The sequence below is a fragment of the Amblyomma americanum genome, chromosome 1 (genome assembly GCF_052857255.1).
Source record: "Amblyomma americanum isolate KBUSLIRL-KWMA chromosome 1, ASM5285725v1, whole genome shotgun sequence".
Taxonomy (NCBI): domain Eukaryota; kingdom Metazoa; phylum Arthropoda; class Arachnida; order Ixodida; family Ixodidae; genus Amblyomma; species Amblyomma americanum.
The window spans coordinates 250,396,305-250,415,089 of NC_135497.1; the positions used below are offsets into that span (position 1 = coordinate 250,396,305).

At 45.8% G+C, this 18,785-nt stretch overlaps 2 protein-coding genes across 2 annotated transcripts in view; one reads left to right on the forward strand and one right to left on the reverse strand.

The window, feature by feature from the left end:
* Positions 1-18,785, forward strand: part of LOC144114913 (uncharacterized) — an 80,448-nt gene that overhangs the window by 29,482 nt on the left and 32,181 nt on the right. The window contains exons 17-18 of the mRNA XM_077648936.1: positions 16,263-16,439; positions 17,169-17,378. Of these exons, the coding sequence (XP_077505062.1) occupies positions 16,263-16,439; positions 17,169-17,378 (387 nt within the window). The remainder of the gene's footprint in view (positions 1-16,262; positions 16,440-17,168; positions 17,379-18,785) is intronic.
* On the reverse strand, positions 2,944-15,332 carry LOC144116430 (uncharacterized). Its single transcript, XM_077651173.1, has 9 exons — positions 14,993-15,332; positions 13,012-13,211; positions 12,909-12,935; positions 11,897-11,959; positions 11,723-11,794; positions 11,452-11,526; positions 10,875-10,937; positions 10,158-10,365; positions 2,944-2,974 (listed from the first exon to the last, which is right to left on the reverse strand). Exons 1-9 carry the CDS (start codon positions 15,232-15,234, stop codon positions 2,944-2,946), a joined length of 981 nt encoding a protein of 326 aa, XP_077507299.1. The 5' UTR covers positions 15,235-15,332.

Sequence of the window (18,785 nt, forward strand, 5' to 3'; positions counted from 1 at the left end):
TGTGACTGATTCCGCATATACGGGCATGCGGGCAGAACCTATGGACGAAAGAGTACTTGAGCGAGAGGGAGTATAAATCTAAATCTTCTGGAAAATTTGAATGCCGGAAAAAAAAACGGGAAAAAATTTATTTTCAGAAATATTGAGAATATTGGTAAGATACTCAAAACAAGAATAAGCAGATAATTTAAATCCGAGTTCACCTAAAGTTTGACATCGAAAACACTTTTTCGCCGATTCTTGCTCACGTATATGCAATACTAATTGGTGCTTTGGCTTCCTAAAGACTGCCACTTGCAGGCGTGTATTAACGATGGTGTATTCTTTAGTCTGCGCTCACAGCCATGATGAAGTAAGGAAAGCGCATGCGGAGCTACACTGAACGGTGCGAAAAGTGACTATACCAGTAGGTCATCTGATCAATCTCGACACGGTGGTGTTTCAAGGATACCGTCTGGTTACAGTCTCTACAGTAACTGACCTAGTGAAGTTGAAAAATCCGGAATATGTTGTCGTAAGCTGACTTCCACAAGGAAAAGGAGGAAGCTGACAGAGAAGCCAACCAGTGTGCTTTTTATAAATGTCTGCTGAGCAGATCGCGCCAGAGTGCCAGAAGGCTCCCGATGAGGCACTGACACAAACAATACACACCTGCAGGACAGATTTATTGCTAAAATCCGGTACTGGCTTGAAGCCTTCGAGCTGCAGCTTAGCGCTGCTAAGCGGGCGTCTCTCAGCGGTTGAGAATGAGAAGGGGATGTGGCAAACACTAGGAAAATCTTTAAAAAAATTACATTTAATTTTTCTCTTCAGGAAGCAAAATATCTAGGCAAAGATATGTAGCAATGAGGAAATAGAAGCTAATTAAAAATACATTTCTATAATTTTCACCATATGTAGCCACGTTCTCATGTAGAACAAAACAACCAACACAAGTTTAGGTCAATTCCTTGCCAATAGACAGGTAAGCATGATCATTGCCTCGTCTAGAAAGATGCCTGTGGCGTCGCTCGCTCACCCATTGTAGTCGCCGTGCCTTGAGTTGCGGGCGGTTGTTAAGAGATGGCGCTATCTACTTCCCTATCTGCGCCGGTCAGGGTGTTGTGGTGTCGCGGCGGTAGCAGCCAGTGGCGGTATCGGTGGCGCTGCTCGACAAGCGCGGCGACCCGTCTGTTCAATTGTATTTGACCGAAGTCGTGTTCTGGCCACTTGCATATATTTGCGACCTTTTACTTTAAGTTCTGCGTGCTTATGTTTCCGTTTGCTTATTAAACAGTTGAAAACGCGCGGAAAGCGCCGTCTGCCGCAGAGACGTCTGCTACGGCTACGGCGCGCGTACGGGCGCGCCATGACCGCGCGGTAATGCGCGCATGTGTTGTAAGCGGCAGCCACCACGATCGCTAGCCACCACCTCAAGTGGAAATGAGGAAAAAGGGAACGGTAAGGGCAGCAGGTTTTTGGCGCACACGGCAGGCATCTTTCTAAAGGAGGCGATGGCATGATGTAATGACTCAACCGTAAATTTGTTTTGCAACTGATAGTAATACTATACGAAGCGCACTTTTTCAGATTTTATTTACTTTTTTTACGGAGCCGTTCATCGCAGTTTCAAGTTCACAGGAATAATTTTTCAGTACCTCATTTGAGAGTCTTGAAGACCATCGCCTGTTTTTTTTTTGTTCTCCACCCCTAGAGAAAAAAAAAACAGAAAAACTTTTTTTAATTCTCAGTTTTTTTCCGAGCCCTCATATCACCAGAAGGGAGCGTTAAGCATTATGTGATGGTGAAAGAAAAAACAGTGTCTATATCTGCGAGGTGATGCGCAAAAGAGGACCCCAGGCCGCTGAAGGCACCCATTAACGATATCACGTCAGACCCCTAAGGCGGATCATAAACGAAGAGCAGAGTTGGCGACGCTAGCGCAACAGGACGCCACAGTTGAGCAGACGAGGCTCCGTACGTACTGCGTGCAGCGACGTTCTGTCGTCTGCTAGTGTATAGCGATGTGTCTGCATTGCATAGCGATGCAATGGACCCGTATTTTTGAAACGTCTTTCCCGAGGACTTTGCTGCTCTCCTCATGCAGTTGACGGCGCAACAGGTGGGCATTGTCACGAAGAAAGACAAGAACGTCGAAAAGACAAAATGCTGAGCGGAAAACTAAAACTGAAAAACGGTGCTGAGGTCCGATTTCGTGCAGTGCCAAAGTCTGACTTCCGGGACATGCCGCCCAACTTCCGGTGGCTTCACTTTCGAGCATAGAGCTACTACTCTTTCGAGCGCCCGATGCGGCATCCAGCCCCCTAGTGGAGATCAGTGGCTGCCTGTTCTAGTCACTTTGTCCACGTCGTCCAGCCCTGTATATATATAAGTTTGAGCCAAGAATTAGCCCAAAGGAACATAAGCATGTTGCTGCAACCATGCTACAGTATTTGTGTCCTTTCCGTGAATTTATACGAAGCTGTTTCCAACGCGGAATTCAGTGTTCGTTGAAAAAAAAAAAATTGCATGAAGTAAATCCACGATGTCGTTGGTCACCACATAACAACACAATGAAAACCTGAGAGCGTTCTCCCAGATTCGCCCCCGATAGACCTCCTTCACCCCGCGGCTTCACGAAGATGCGGTGGCGCTGATGTCAGCAGCGACTTTCGCATGGTAGGCAAAACAGGTTCCGCCTGCCCGTGCCTCCTGCAGCTACCGGCGGCTGCATCATGCATGCGCACTGCAGAAGCAGCATGCATTTACCTGCTGCGTCACTGTTGGATCCGCGTAGTAGCATAAAAGAAAATTTAAATGAGCCTCAATAGGTTTCTCGCAGATAAATACCAAATTAGGGAACTGGTTAACAGGGAATGGGCCGCGGTAGTAAAGCGCAAAGTCTGGGAGTCAATCGGTACTGCCACTCAATGTACTTAATAGCATGCAAGTTACTGCGTTCATTCACCTGAACATCAGCATAGTACGTTTATAACTGTGCAAGGAAAAAAAGCACATATGTAGCTGCACACATATATCAACTTGAGCCGGTGTGCACGGGGCGCCGGCAGGTTCACTCAGCCCCAAGGAATGCGGTCTTTTTTTAATAGCACAGCATGTTTCAATGGCGCGTTTTATGGCATTTGATATTTACTTTAAACTGTTTCTTAATATGACCGGCGTAATTATTTGATTCGAGTAGAAAGAAGTGTGGTAAGTTCTGTCAATCTTGCGCAGTCACGTTGGCGTGCTTAGAATAGCTGCGAAAATCCGCATGCTTTTTCATTGCATCATGCATGTTTCATGATCGCGAAGCTTGTTTGGAAAGAAGCAGCCGCAGGCGTGCTACTAACAGACAAGTGGCGAGATTGAGAGGGGACGTGGCAATGAAAAGTATTTTCGTTATTTATGCATGCGATACTATAAATTTGGTGCAAATATGAAATGGCTACGCTAGTTTCAGTAATGCGTTTCATTTTTATAGCTATACCTGGTATAGTTCTTTGGTAATTATAATTAACACCCTCGTCAAGTCACCCCAAGGTCTTAAATAATTGAGTAGAAAGTGCGCAATTTTTTTTATGCCAGCATGTTCACAAAGCCCTGTTCTGTATGATGACGCTATTAGTTTTTTTAGATGATCAGTACTTATGCATGCATAGTTGCATGAAAACGTTTCTTATACAGAAATAACAACCATAGTACTGCATGTGTAGGAAAAAAAACAAGGATTTATTACACTCCTCAATGCCGCAGGAATCGTTTGCGACAAATAGAATCATTCTATTTTCATGCGTTACGAAATTACGAAGGTGTGAGTCGATCCCAGTCGCGGAAAAGGTGAAAGGCCAGAAAACAAACCTTAACGTTTATTTCCCCGTTTTTGGCCTCTTCTCTTGAGCTTTGGTTAAAGAAATGTGGTACTGAACTCAAACAAAGCCTCAAAGAAATTACCTCACAATTTTCGACGACCACACATCTAAAAAGCGTAATTTATAAATTTCTAGGAGAACTCTAGTTTGGGCTAGTTGGTTCATGATTCACAAAGAAAATGGCGCGAAATACAGGGACAAAAGAGAAACACGCTGGTCCTGTCGTGTTTGTTTCTCTTTTGTCCTCGTATTTCGCGCCGTTTTCGTTGTGAATTATAAACATCTGCTGAATATTTTGCTATAATTTTTCGTCACGAAACAGAAGACCCCAGGGCTAAGAAAGAAAATAATTCCAGAAATTTTCACCAAATCGACCAGTTTAACAAGGGGAGACAGAAGTCGGCCTGGCTGGTGCGTGATCCTGCGGCTAAAAACAGCGCTTGAGCGAGACAGGGGAGAATGGGGACACGACGCTGTCCCCACTTTTCGCACAGCGCGACACGTACGCATGTCAGCAGGCGGTGAGCGCACGTCTGCTCCGCCGAAACAACGCCAGCACTTCCTCTCACTACTGTCCCGAAGTAAAATCATTCTGTCTAGAGCGCTAGCACAGTGTCAAAACTTCCCATTTTATTCAATGCCTAGCGTGGAAATCAACGGCAGAAACGCTTTCTGTTTACTACAAACCATATACAGTATTGTGCGTTTTTATCGCTGACACTTTCAAAAATTTCCCCGCCTCAACCGCTGGCTCGTTTGCGGTGAAACTGCACACAGAGCTTGCGTATTATGGTAACTTTTGTATCGTAGCAAGTTTGACAATAGTACTTACTTAGTTCAGGCGCACATGATGCGAAAACGTAAGCGTCTACGAGAGATCGGCGAGCCAAAAACCGCAGACGACGCTTTTTCGCTGAGAACTGGCAGTGGCGCCATCTGTTTTCGGCAGCGGAAAGCGTCACGACTAGGCCGCCGAGGTGAGCGTTACAAGGAGCGCGGGCCCTTTGAATATGCCGTTCGGCATTTGCTTCATCTTAAGTATTTTCAAATTATAGCACTGAAAAACAAACCAATTCCAGGCGTATCTCATCATTTGCCCTATTAAAACGATATACACACATTAGGCCGGAAGAACGGCTCTTTTTCTCGCAGGACGCTCCGTCGTGACACTTTTCGCTGCCGAAAACAGATGGCGCCACTGCCGGTTCTCAGCGAAAAAGCGTCGTCTGCGGGTTTTGGCTCAAATAATATATATTTTGGCTCGCCGATCTCTCGTAGACGCTTACGTTTTCGCATCATGTGCGCCTGAACTAAGTAAGTACCATTGTCAAACTTGCTACGATACAAAAGTTATCATAATACGCAAGCTCTGTGTGCAGTTTCACCGCAAACGAGCCAGCGGTTGAGGGGGGGGGGGGGGAATTTTGAAAGTGTCAGCGATAAAAACGCACAATACTGTATACAATACACAGTGGCGAACTATTTCTCTGCATAAGCCACACGTGGCCAACTCGAGCTCGTGTACTTCAAGAAATTACTAAGTTGAAAGCATCAACCATTGCTGTGATTCGCAGAAACTGAAAATGCGCCAACCATTGCTGTGATTCGCAGAAACTGAAAATGCGCCTACAAGTCTTGAAAACCCGCGCTCGCCACCTCTCGGCGACGCCACTCCCTTGCCTTTTGCCTACCGCGAGCCCGCTAGCGACTGCAGCAAGGGTGTGACATTCCCGTAGAGCCAATGGGGACGATTTTGAAATGCGACGGTGGCGGTGCCTGGGAGTTGGCGGTAAAAACATAAATTGCTCAAAACTTTTTGAAACAAGCTCAGCCAAGCCAATCCAGAAAAATCCAATATGTCGGCGTTTGTTTACCCGGCTGGTTGCGGGCGGTTGCTCGCGCGTTCGTGGTGCTGGCTGCCGCTAGCTCGATGCAAGCTTCGTAAATACTGGTGACTTGCTGCTCCCGCGCTGCATTCCCGCTTGATTTCCTAAGTACTTACGACATCTGCTTACCCGCTTTTGCATTTCGATGTGTCTGTTGAGGCAGCACGGTGCATGGTGGCGAGCGGCGCGGCCAGCGCGGCTGATTAGCAGCTGCTTAGGGCGCTCGCTCGAGTACCAAAAACGTAAATAGTTTTCTCCAAAGAACAGTTTATTAAAGGAAACATCAGTAGTGACAATCGATGTACAAAAGTGATTTTAGGCATCTTGGGCATTGCAATATCAGTGACAATCGTTCTAAAAATCAAAATTAATAAATTCCATTATGGAAACCTAGAACACATGAGCGAGTGCACAGAGAATATATACAGGGTACAAAGAGGTAAGGTACTATCAAGGTAGGTCCGGTACATATAAGCATGTGCTACATTCATGTAGCATATGCTTTTGTGCAGGTTCAGATGAACAGCAGTGAAGTACAACATCCGAGATGTATTGAAATGTATCTGTCTGTGGCTATGCATACACACATACAGAGAAGGGCAGCGAAAAGTTTCAGCCTTTCACTCGTTGCATCAGACTAAGGACAACATAATATGCTGCAGTGCTATAACTTAGTAAACAGATGCCATGAAAAGAACTTAGGTAACCTTGGGCACGTTTAGCTCTTGGCAGATGAGTTACAGGCTTGCATGCTTTAGGACACAGCTCGTCTGCCATGCCCTATTTTGGTTTCTTTGTTTTGTAGATACCAAGGGGAGGAAGATGCAACCAGGGCAGGCCGAGAATTGTGTGGAGAAGCGACTTTATGAAAATTCTCTGAACAGTTGTGGCCGTGGCTGGTGACGAACAGTAATTGGAGGTCATTAATTCAGCTTGCGATGACACATTGGGGTGTAACAAAATATGCGTGCGTATAAATAACTCATCTGAGAAATGAAAACGCACAGGGTTCGTAACAGGCCAGTAATGTTTCTCTATGTGGCGTTATACTGCATCTACCACAATGTCCAGTTATTATATTACTGAATGGTAAATTGCAAGTGGTCCGTGTACTGTACAGTATCTGCAAACGCTTATGGACGCCACACAGTTCAGCGTAATGCGCCGGCCGCTGCTATTGTGCCCCTCATGACCCATGTGTTGCTCCAAAAGGTGAAACCCCCAAACGCTACAACTTCCAGAAGGAAAAAAAAAAGCAACTACAAATAGCACCGCAGCATATTTCGAGCACGCTTGTATTGGACACCAGCAAACATGTCAAACATTTTTCATCTTATGCGTACACCCCTCTTAAATGTTACAGAGCCGAGCACCTGAGCCAGTCCGCGTTTGCTGCCTGTGGGTTCTGCTCTCTGTTTCATACATCAGGTGCAATGCTGTCAAAGCTAGCGCTCTTGTTTGCGCTGCCTGCATCCATGACCAAAAAGTAGTGCGTTCCTTGTGGTGAGCGAAACATGGTGAATGCTTTGCCTACAGGCTTACTACATGACGCATTTGTCATGAGCTTGATTAAATGCACTGTTATTGCTGACGACACGCTGTTGCTTTGTCAGTCCTCAGACCACTCGGCCACAAAACAAGCACGGAATAACATACCTCCCTTCATTTTTTCTTGCTGATTACTTTCGTACATTTCACTGTGTTGTACCTTATGTATGAAATGAACTGTAGCTATCACCAATTTTCCCAGCAGCATAACAGAGGGCAAGCCATGACCAGAGGTTGCCAAGTTATATACCACAAGAACTCCTGGGTTCCGCAGAGCACTTTTTGGTTTTTGCGAGCACCTGAATCGATGTATGCTTCAACATTATGGTGTGCTTCACAAATTTACTTTTTGCACAAATGGCACTGTTACTGATCATAAGAACTATGGTTAGCATACAGCCAATCATTAACTGAATTCTGGCATTCCTTGAAGGGCACTGAGCCTGTATACTTGTCACGCAGGAAGAAAGAGAAGCCAAAACAAAACGGTTTCCCTAGCACCTCTTGTAAGTTGTTAGCATTCAGCAATATTAATTTGAGAACCAATGGTCATAGCAATGCTCATACTAACAAGGCACACAAGGCTTCTAGAAGGCAAACTTGTACTTTGTAAAAGAAGTAACGCAGCAGGAGCAAAAGCAGTCAGTACAGTATATGTGCAATCGGAGCAGAATTACGGATAAACAGGTACATAAATACTTATATACATAAAAAATAAATAGTACAACAAAAAGTTAAAGAGAGAGCACATGTGTAGTAAGTAGGCAGCATTAAAAATCCAAATACAATAATATCCTAACACAGTGCCTCATGAATTTAGCCGGCTAATTTGCGCCTCTTTCTGGCGGGAGCACTCTGTTTTGTTTTTGACGTCATGCTCCTGTTTAAAAAGGAAAGGTGCCAATGCAGCCTTGTGCGGCAGAATAATTTAAGGAATTTAATTTTGCAGCCTAATGAACAGAAAACAGCTTGCTGGTTAGGCATCCTCTCAACAAGATTCCTGGACACATTGGACAAATGAGCACAGCAAGAGATTTCTTTTCTGAAGGCCGAATCCAATTTCTTTATATAATTTAGACATGCCTCAGAAGTTGCGGCAATTGACTGGAAAAGGTGCTCGGGAACACCATTCTCCTTGAGTAGTGCAAAGAATTGGTGTCGTCCATGGAGAGAGCCACCGTCTGCTGCAAGGAGTGTTCCCTCACATGTGCATTCTGTGGTTCTCTGGTCAAGAAAGCTCTTCACAAGAGTGCCAGCAACATGGTACACAACATTTTCGTATACTATGTCAGGGGCATCTTGTGAAGACGCCTGCAAGTCAGATGAACCTGAGCCTTGCTGCCTGCTGTGGCTTGTGCTTGGAGTGCTGCTTGGTGACAATACTGCAGAAACACTCTCCAAGTTGGTGAGGAACGCATGTGTTGTCACTTCGCAGTTTCCTTGCGAAAGTTTGAAAAGTTGGCCAATCCAAATATGTTTTACAGCAGCCACGAATTGGTACACATTAGGTGTCTCATTGCAGCCATGTTTTTGACGAACTATTGCAAAAAAATTTTCCAACGGATCCTGCTGCAACCGACGAGTGAAAAGATGAGTGTAATCGAAATCTGCCTTTAGATCTGTCCACAGCAGAAGTAAGGCTTTGATTGTAATCTGCCAACCTTTGATGGTGTGTGGTTGCTTGTCCAGAGGACCACCAAAATGCCATTGGGCGATCCAATCTATGCACGACTCAAGGAAGACATGATGTTCCGAGCCTTCTGTCATTGCGTACCGCAACTTGTCGTCCTGCTTTTTCAGGGCCGAACTGTTCAGGCAGTCAAAAAGCTTATCCATCCTTTCCGTGAACTCTGCTGTAAATTTTGCATCAACAGGAAGCTCTTGAATGGCAATGAGAGTGAGGAGTGCCACAGATACGGATTCGCTGAACACTTGTGTGGCGTACTTCACTCTCATGTCAGCAAAGGGCATCCTGTAGATGTGTTGCTCTTTTAGTTTTTTTGCCAATCTGCTTTTGAGATGCTCAACTGGTGTTTTGGAGGCCCGATCAATGTGACGAGTTTTTTTGTAAAGGGTTTCGATGTGTGTCCAGTCAACAACCTCAGAGCCAATGGTGAGCTTATGTCGTCGCAAATTATTTCTTGTGCATTTGATTAGGTGTGGGGTGTCAAACATGAAGTATATTTTGCGGTTGTTGACAACAAAATATGGTTCATGGATAGAATGGATGAGCATTCTTGACAGACTCACATTGTTCGACCCTTGATCACAAATGACCGCTTTCACCAGAAGACCTTTGGTTTGAAGCTGCTGAATTAAATCTAATAGCAGCTTGCGCATTGCAAGAACTGAAGTTGCATTGTGGGACGCTGCAAAGGCTACTGGCTGCATCCAACTTCTTGATATGCCAGACACCGCCATAACAAGGGCTATGTTTGCCACACGAGAAGTCCTAGTATTCCCATCATCTGTGAAGCCAATTACAATATCTTTTGATTGATCATACATCAAATTTTTTTTCAAGGATATTTCATCGAATAAAAGACAGCATGCTTTGTCTTGTAGTGGCCAATCTTTTGTAATTGATTCTATTGCATCCATGGCACCTGGAATGATACCAGGTGTCATTGGGATGTCTGCCAGCCAGCGCCTTAGCGTCCTCACATGTGGCAAATGGAGCTTTTCTCTGAGGAAGCGATAAGCTTTTGGAGAGTGAAAGAACAAATTGAGAGCGAATTGTTTAATTTGTTTTGACCAGTGCTTTTTGGATTTCGGAAATGAGCAGAGCCTGATTTGAGCTTTAACCAATTCAAAAAGGTCTTGTGGCAAATGCGGTTCAAGCTTGTTGAGAGCCTCCTGCTGCGTTACTCGCCTTGTGTCGTGCCTTTTCCTAATCCGACTCAGTGGCTTTCGGTACCTGTCGCTTCGAGAATGCAACTTCTCGAAGCGCTTTTTGGTGCGAGGGGTGTACACAACTGCGCCCTTCCTCCGCCGACTCTTGGGCGTTCCTGATGCTGGTGTCATCACTGGCTGTCTGACACTCTCTTTGGCACCGCTGAGGCCACTAGGACCAGCTTCAGCTGCAAAAAATATATAAAAAAAGCATATTTATGTTTGCCTCAGAGCGAGACCTACATCTACATCCCTCACAAAATCAAGATTAGGGTGCAGTCACAGGGCTACAGGTTGCCAAACTTGCAGGGCAATGTTTTTGTGTGAAATGATGAATACAGTCGTGCCCCGTTAATATGATCCTCGCTGATAGGGACAGTTTTTTCTGGCGACCAACTTTACGCCTCGCTTAAATGGAAACTAGTTGCTCGTAATACAGACAGGGTAATAGTTAATGGATCTCATTGTTATCCATGTGTTTTGCCTGCTTAATATTCAGAGCAATTTTTCATGACAAGCTTGAGTTAAGCAAATGGAAAAAACCAGAAATATTTATGTGCAGTAAAGCGATACCTACACGCTGTTACGGGCCTGCCGATACCCATCATGAATATATCAAGGTTACCGATGCATACTTTTTCATTGAAGTGGAAGGTTGTAGTTTGCAATAAATTCTAATGTTTTCTTGAGTACTTACCATAATCAGGTGAGTCCCATGATGCTGATGCAATCACTCTGATGGGTGTGCTTTGGGCAGCACCTGTCAAATAAATAAACACACTGTGGGAGGCTTCAACCAAGTATTTTAATTCTCAGGTGCACATTTTTAGCCTGGCTACGCAGCGTGTATGTGAATGGTAAGCAACAGGCTAGTGAAGCAATTTTAAGAACAAGTACCTGAGAAGGCTATCCAATGTTTTCATTGAGCTGAATGAAAAATTACCTGTAAATATAATTCTGTACAGATAACACAGGGGTCCACCACGTAAACAATGCATTCATACATATGCACACAGAAAAATATATGAAATACTAGTTGGTGAGCATAAAGTTAACACTTGTTTCTTCTCTTCTGAAACAAATGTCTGGCATCCGAAGTAGTGGTACAGTAAGATGTGCCGACGTGCACCTAATTATTGCACACCACGACATAATTGCACACTGCTGCTATTTCAGAGGGTTAATTTATTACGTGCAAATCTGCAGCAATAGTGCTGCAGTCTATTGTTGAATTTTCATAGATTATCACTGCACTATTAGTGCATTGCACCTACCTTCTTCGTCAGCTGGGGGAGGGGGCGTAGTCTGCACATCAGTGAGCTGCGGGGCACGTGAAGAGTGTGGGTCGTCTGCAATTAAACGACCGCTTAGACACTCCCAATCTAAAGAAATCAGCCAGCAAAGTAATTACATATGTTTATTTTTTTGTGCTATGACAGAGCCCTCAGCATAAGTAATACTGCATTACAGGGTTAGCCTGAACCAAATGAAAAGTTCTTCATTTCAAGCTGTAATGTAAAACAGATCCTGACTTAGTGCACCTACCTGTGTCATGGACAGCAGAATCTGCACCAGCAATTGTGCCTAGCCCAAGTGTTGATGGCAACGGCAAGTAGTCTGAAATATAGGTACCACTTAGTTACTCCCAAGGAAAACAAACCAACTGGTGTAGTGAGACATTAGGAATGTTTTCCTATGCAAGATTGCAGGAAGACTTACCGTGACCAAGCATGACTTCCACTGGTGCAGCAGTGGACTGTAGTGGTGAAGCGGATTCAATGCCTATGCGAACAAGGAAAAAAAGATAGCCAATCAAGCTCTGCATAGCAGCACCTTCTGCTCAGTGCACAGTATGGCCTTGATGTTCTATTTGGAACGGTTTCTCTTGCTGGGAGTTAGTGTGATCTTAAATTGGGCTTAAATCGTTTTTGTGAGTTTGTAGGCAGTTACGATTAAAAAGGAAAAATTTGTGCGATCAATATACCGCGACATACAAAATAGCACAGCAGCACACAGGAAGAAGAATGAAAACACACAAACGAACACTTTACTGTGAACCACGAGGCCATAAATTCACTTGATGTGCATTGTAGGAAATACAAATCAAACTGCAAACCTATCTATGAAGCGTGCAATGTCACCACTATTAATGCTTGCAAACTTATTCCCGAAATCATTCAGGAAGAAATCAGATAGCCTAAGTGACATGTGCATCGCTAAATATCCTGGCGGGTTGCTCCTCAAAGAACCATTTTTACCTTAGAAACCGGTAAAATGTTTACCCTCCATGCTTGCACAATATGCGGCCACTTCATGTATAATTACCGCCTCGTGTGTCACAATAAGCTGCTGGCAGTTTGTGCGTGTGTGTGTTCTTTCTTGACCCTGTGTGCTATTTTGGAGTGAATTCGCGCAGTCTGCCCTCTATTCACCGCAGCGAACAGTAAGTAATAATGACAAGAATACTAAACATAGAGTTGTAAAAATTATTTTCCTCACTGCTGCTGGAGTGCACTATCCAGCATCTGATTGTTAATATGGTTAAGAGAAATTTAAGCTACAACATGGTACACAACTGCAGTCTGATGCAACTGAAACAATGGCCACATGACATTGAAGCAGGAAAGTTTTGTGCCCGGGAAGTGATGTTTGCAGTTAGCCTCTATGAATGCAATTGTTCCCTTTGGTCTTACATTTACAGGATGGGTTTTTCTGAAAATAGTGCCCTCACCTTGTGCCGCACCTCCTTCATAGAAATCTGCAACAAAAAAGCCACAGGATACACTGAGGGATCAAGCTTGGGAAGAATTTACTGGGAGAGGAATTTTGCTTACCCGGGTGCACCAAGGCTCTCAGACGAGGCTCATGCACCTTCACGGAAGGGACTGCTTCATGCGTGAGCCTTGTGCAGGCATCACTAGTGAAGCAATCCCTCGTGAAGTGCTTTGAGCAGAGCCTGTATGTTTTGTAGACCTTTTCCCTTGGTGTCTCCAGGAGTTCAAGCCTATTGGCATATTTCAGCCAAATGGAGAATCTGAAAAACAGCCAAATAACATGATTTCATACATTTTAAAGGTTTGCATACCTCACTTCAGGAATGCTTATTAGCATCTCCTAACACAGCAAAGGGGTACGAACATTATATAACATATATGCGTGAAAACAACTGTGGCAGGATGCAAGCAAAATAAGACAGCAGTTTGTAACAATGTGCCACAGCCTGCTAGTCTATTGCTATGCTGGCCAATCGAAACGATGAATGAAATCACCTTTTTAATGTCTGGCTATGATCGACAAGCCAGAACCTTTAAAATTCTTGAGCTTATGTTTTCTTTTGTGATCTGCTTTTGGTTTAGGTAACAATAACTAGTTCTTTGTTCCAACTGCTTTTTGGGTGCGGCATAATTTTGTGCAGCAGATAGAAATGGGGACAGAGCTTCACTGCAGACTTAAGCTCTATCTGATCATAGCAATTATTCCACTCACACTTTTCTCTAGGTAACTGCATACTAACCACCACCCATGATTCGTTCTTTTCTAATTCCTCCATTAAACACAAGTGCCAATGTAGCTATGCTATGGCAGACAGCTGCTTGCCCACAAATTTGAAGTCTGGATTAAGAACAGCAGGTAAATGAACCAGTAGGCACAGTTTTTCATCTTTTGCTTTCACTGTGATCAAATGGGAAGTGTGAAAGGGATGTGAGCAGAACATCAACAGGAAACACTGCTCTTTCAAGAAACTGAAGGTGCAGGCAAATAGCATGGGTCCAGAAGAAGGGGAAAAAAGTGCTTAAGCAAGGGAAATGTCCCAAAAAAGACACAGACAAGAAGAAAGCGACCTTCGCCTTCCCCTCACCCACCCGCCGGAAACGAGCGTTTCCGGCGTACTAGGCGAAACTATTTGCGAGCTTCCCAAAAGCTGTCAAGGACAAGGCGCGAGATAAGAGACATATGTGAGGAGATGGGAATAATGCGGAGAGTTCAGAGCCCTCCAAGGTCAGTCGTGCGCCCCGCGAGCGAGCAGCGTAGAGGACAGCCGGGGTGGAGTGTGGAGCGAAATTTACAATGCTGGAGCGGCAGCACTACGGTAGGCAATAGTTTCGAGAAACGCTTCCACGGAGTACATGGGTGGTTGAGCGCGGATATCGCGAGGAACAGCTCCGGTAAAAGTAAGAAAAACAAGACCGGCGGACTTTCTATATGCGGCTCACGGCGTGCAATGGACTTTCAGCGCGGTGTCCAACACTAGTGGTGTTAGTCTGAACAGCTCGATAATTTATGTGACGTGCATCACTGCTGCAGAAACCATGCACGAACACGCAAGAAATAATATTCAAGCGCGCTGAACTCCGTAAAGAAACAGCCAAACTGAGCATTACAATTACTCCGCTGACGACGCTATAGGCACAGAAGTTAGAATATTCATATTTAAAATACACTCTGAGGGCACCGGAATCTGCGGGGAATAAGCTTTTAAAGGCAGCGAGAAAAGTCAGTGAGTCAGACACACACACACACACATGCGAACAAGCAAGCAAGGTAACTAACGGTCCCACGCTTACGAGAGGCAACGGCTGTTGGGCCATCTCAAACTGCAGCACCTTCCCTTAATTTTGCTTTAATGTCCTTAAACGTACTTATCAAACTCATCTCGCAAAACCAAAGCCACTGCAGTAAACAGCGCCAGGTAAAACTAGTTCTATTCCGTCGGCAATTTCAAATGGTAACGACCAAGGGCGGTCAAAACAAAGGCACAACGGTCGCCAACGGCTATGCAAAGAGGGATACGATAGTCAGTGAATTCATAAATACCTGTGGTCAGAAGGTAATCTGAAGAGATGTTCTCCACTCTTGCCGGATGTGCTGCACCACTTCGCGCAACAATACATATGCGACATGACGCTGAGGACGGTAATCACGCTGGTCCAGTGCGCACGTCGCGTCGGCAGTCGCTCGCGTAGTTTCGCTATGCTTGCGCCGGTCGCTGTCGTCTGCTGCCACTGCGCTGCAGCGTTGCCCGCGGCGGCACTGGCGGCGCAGACGCGTTGTGTCATTTTCGCAATTTATTTCTTTGATATACTATTTTTAATGCTTACGACTGGTTATATTTTCATTCATAAGCATGTTTGTGTTGTCTACTATGGTCGAGAAATTTTACTTTTTTTAGGCTTGACTCCAGCCGCGTTTGCTGCCAGATACCAGGATCGCTGCAATCGTTCCGACCGTGGCGACACTTACGGCGCGGACGCGCAACTTGCAACATGCCACAGCACTGACTGCAGCACCACCTCGTTTGTTTGCAAACATGCAGGAGGTCTAACGTTCCCCTGAGGAAGCGTGCCGCTCTTTAACGTTTGTTTCTGCACGAGTATTTTTCTGGTAACTCTGACAACTTTTTCGGTTCGTGTGAAGACTTTACTGCATTCTTCACAAGGAGTAAGAACTGACCCGTCGATGGGCGTTGCAGGTTGATTTACGCAAGTTCAATCATGTTTAAGCAAAGTGGCATGGGGTGAAAAAAAGCGTCCATCATATCTTCGCCATCCAGCCGCCGCGGTGGCTGAGTGGTTACGGCGCTCGGCTGCTGGCCCGAAAGACGCGGGTTCGATCCTGGCCGCGGCGGTCGAATTTCGATGGAGGCGAACTTCTAGAGGCCCGTGTACTGTGCGATGTCAGTGCACGTTAAAGAACCCCAGGTGGTCGAAATTTCCGGAGACCTTCACTACGGCGTCCCTCATAGCCTGAGTCGCTTTGGGACGTTAAACCCCCATAAACCAAACCATATCTTGGTCATCCCGATTTCGTAACGCGATACTGTCAGACACGTTTGGATTAAAAAAAAAACACTGCAAAAGAAAAGCCCACGACTTTCTCTTTCGCTTGCCTTCATAAGCTGTTTGCGCGAGGACAGTTACGAATGATGTTATGCGTTGCTTCACAGAAAGAAAGTGCCTCCACGTGAGGTCGCGCGTACAGATCTATGAAGACTGCGTTTGTGTGTTGTGTCGAATATTGGAAGCCGTAAGTGTACGCGGAGCTACACGAAAGAGACCCCATGTCTGTATGTCTGGCTTCCACACAGGTCATCCGGGACTGCCAGGCTTGCGGGGAGCCACGGGCGCCCAAGGTCCCCAAGGCCCGCCGGGAGAGCAAGGCCAACCGGGTCTAACGGTGCATGGACCGCCGGGAGAAGACGGGCGTCCCGGAAGAGATGGACGGCCCGGCATTCCCGGCGTACGAGGAGATCCCGGACCTCCAGGCAAGAACTAATACTACCCCCATCAGTGGTTATTTCTCCTGAACTGCGCGTTTTGTACAAACGAAGAAAACGAAACGATGGATAAGGCAAGTTCCTGGACAAGGAGGCTGTCGATTAAATTAGGAAGTGTTCAGGAAGCAAGCAGTGGAAGCTTCTATCAGCGCTGTCGCAAACTGTTTCTTCCTGCTAACAAGGCGTGCTTTCTTGCCTCGTTTTGAACAGTGAATAAAATTCCTCTGAAGTTTATTACGTCCGGGTCCACCGAAAACGACTCATTTCCAGGTTCAGTCTTTTGCTGCTCGGCAAGTGTTCAACACTGCCTTTGGAACCCCGGCCAGCTAACATCGTTTCATAGCTATCAGCCATGCTGTCAAAGGTGGTAATTGCCAATGCAGCTGGAGCAAACGAATGAAGCGGAAGAATAGCCGTAGCAAAATATGGCCCCAAGTTGCATGACGTTAACCAGAGCGTACAGGGGAAAGGGCTAAACCGGCTTACATCCGTAGTAAACGCCTTGCCCTTTAAGACAGCACCAGCCACAGACAGCAGAGATGAGGACTTGCGCGTTAATTGCGAATATTTTACCCCAAATAACGGCGCGAATAAGGAAGAGAACGAACTAACCGACGCAATTTTTTGCTTTTTCGCCGCGCTTAGCTCGTGAAAAAGCAAACTAGCGGCCTTCTACCAAGCGAGGAGGTCATGGCGGGTAACACATGCTTCTTTCAGGTGACAAAGGCACTCCCGGACTCGGCGTGGCAAGACAAGGGCCCGACGGTCCCCCGGGCCTGCGCGGCCCCCAGGGTGACCCAGGTCTTCCGGGCCAGCCTGGCAGACCAGGCGAGGACGGTCGCACAGGACCCAGGGGTGACGATTGTGGCTACTGCCCGCCAGGGATACCTGGCGCGCGCGGAGAGCCAGGCGACGACGGCCGACAAGGTATATTTGGAGTACGACGCCAAATGGTATGCAAACCAACATGGTGCTGTACGCGCAACATTTCCCAAAGCGGAGATTTAGCTTGCTTCGCTCTAAAAAGCTCGTTAAACTTTTTAACGCATTAAAGACCCCGTTATGCAGAAAATCCGGCGTCGGCGTTGCCAGCGTTTCGAGCAAAAAATCACGAGCATATCTCTGGCACATGCTCAGAGAGCATCATCGTAGGGTGCTCAACCTAGGGTGCGGTGGGCCACCTGGGTCACGTGACCTTGCGGTGTCATCGCAACCTGCCCATTGAATAGTGAGAAAACTGCCCACCGTGGCAGGTTGCAGTTAAATGAATGATCGGTCGCTCGGGAAGAGCAACCTAAGCCATACAGTAAGGCCCACTGCTGGGAGTATTTGCCATCGCAGGGCAGTGACGCATCGCTTATAACCACTGCGCCAGAAGTGGTACGAAGGCTCCCAGGGATCTATAAATGTAAAGTAGAGAATGACCTTCTGCATATATAGGAATTAACCCATTACACTATCGCGTCATAGCCTTGAGGCGGAGCTTAAGTGTCCCCTATAATTTTTTTTTTTTGATGTCTTTAGCCTATTTTCCATCTTTGCTCTGGTCGTAGACTGTCGCGTTTCACTTTCGTTTCTTTGTTCTCACTTCGTTCTCTTGCCATCTTGTAAGAACAGGTTCGCCCTGCCTCACTATTGATTCCTTTGTTCAGTGCGTGGTTAGTGGTTTATTGCGTGAGAGCTGTGTGCTTGCACATAATCAGACGCCGAAAATAACTTCGCTGTACTGAGGTGCTTCTGCTTTCCGCTGACGATCATTCATAGTAACCGTATCATAGCCAGATATTCTTGACAAGCGCATTTTTGAACCCAAAGCTGTTTATGAAGGCAAGTTTTTCGCATAGCATAGGACTGCAGCCTAACAATCATTATATCCACAGATCCCTCCTCGGGAAGTTTGTAGTTTTCTGCTATTCACTGTCCAAAATGCACCCCGCTGGGTTTCTGTGCCAGCCTTAACTACTTGTTGCAAGTGCAGGATAACTTTAAAGGCAAGATTTTGCTACTCATTGGTAGGTTAGACCATTACCACCAGTATGTTCATAACAGCATCTTACCAGTAATCCACAATTGCCTCACAGTTACTGTCAAAAAAGCACCCCATTGGTTTTCTTTAACTACACGATGAGAGCGCGGGACAAACTTTAGAAGCAAGATTTTGGTACACATTGGAAAGTTAGACCATTCCCATCAATATGTTCATAACAGTATCTCACAATATTCCACAGCTGCCTTACAATTAAAAGTGATCTCCAAGAAAGCTGAACTTGATCGCGGTTGAAGCTCCAATTCATGCACTTCCTCGCATTGAGTGAAAAGGGGTTACTAAACCGT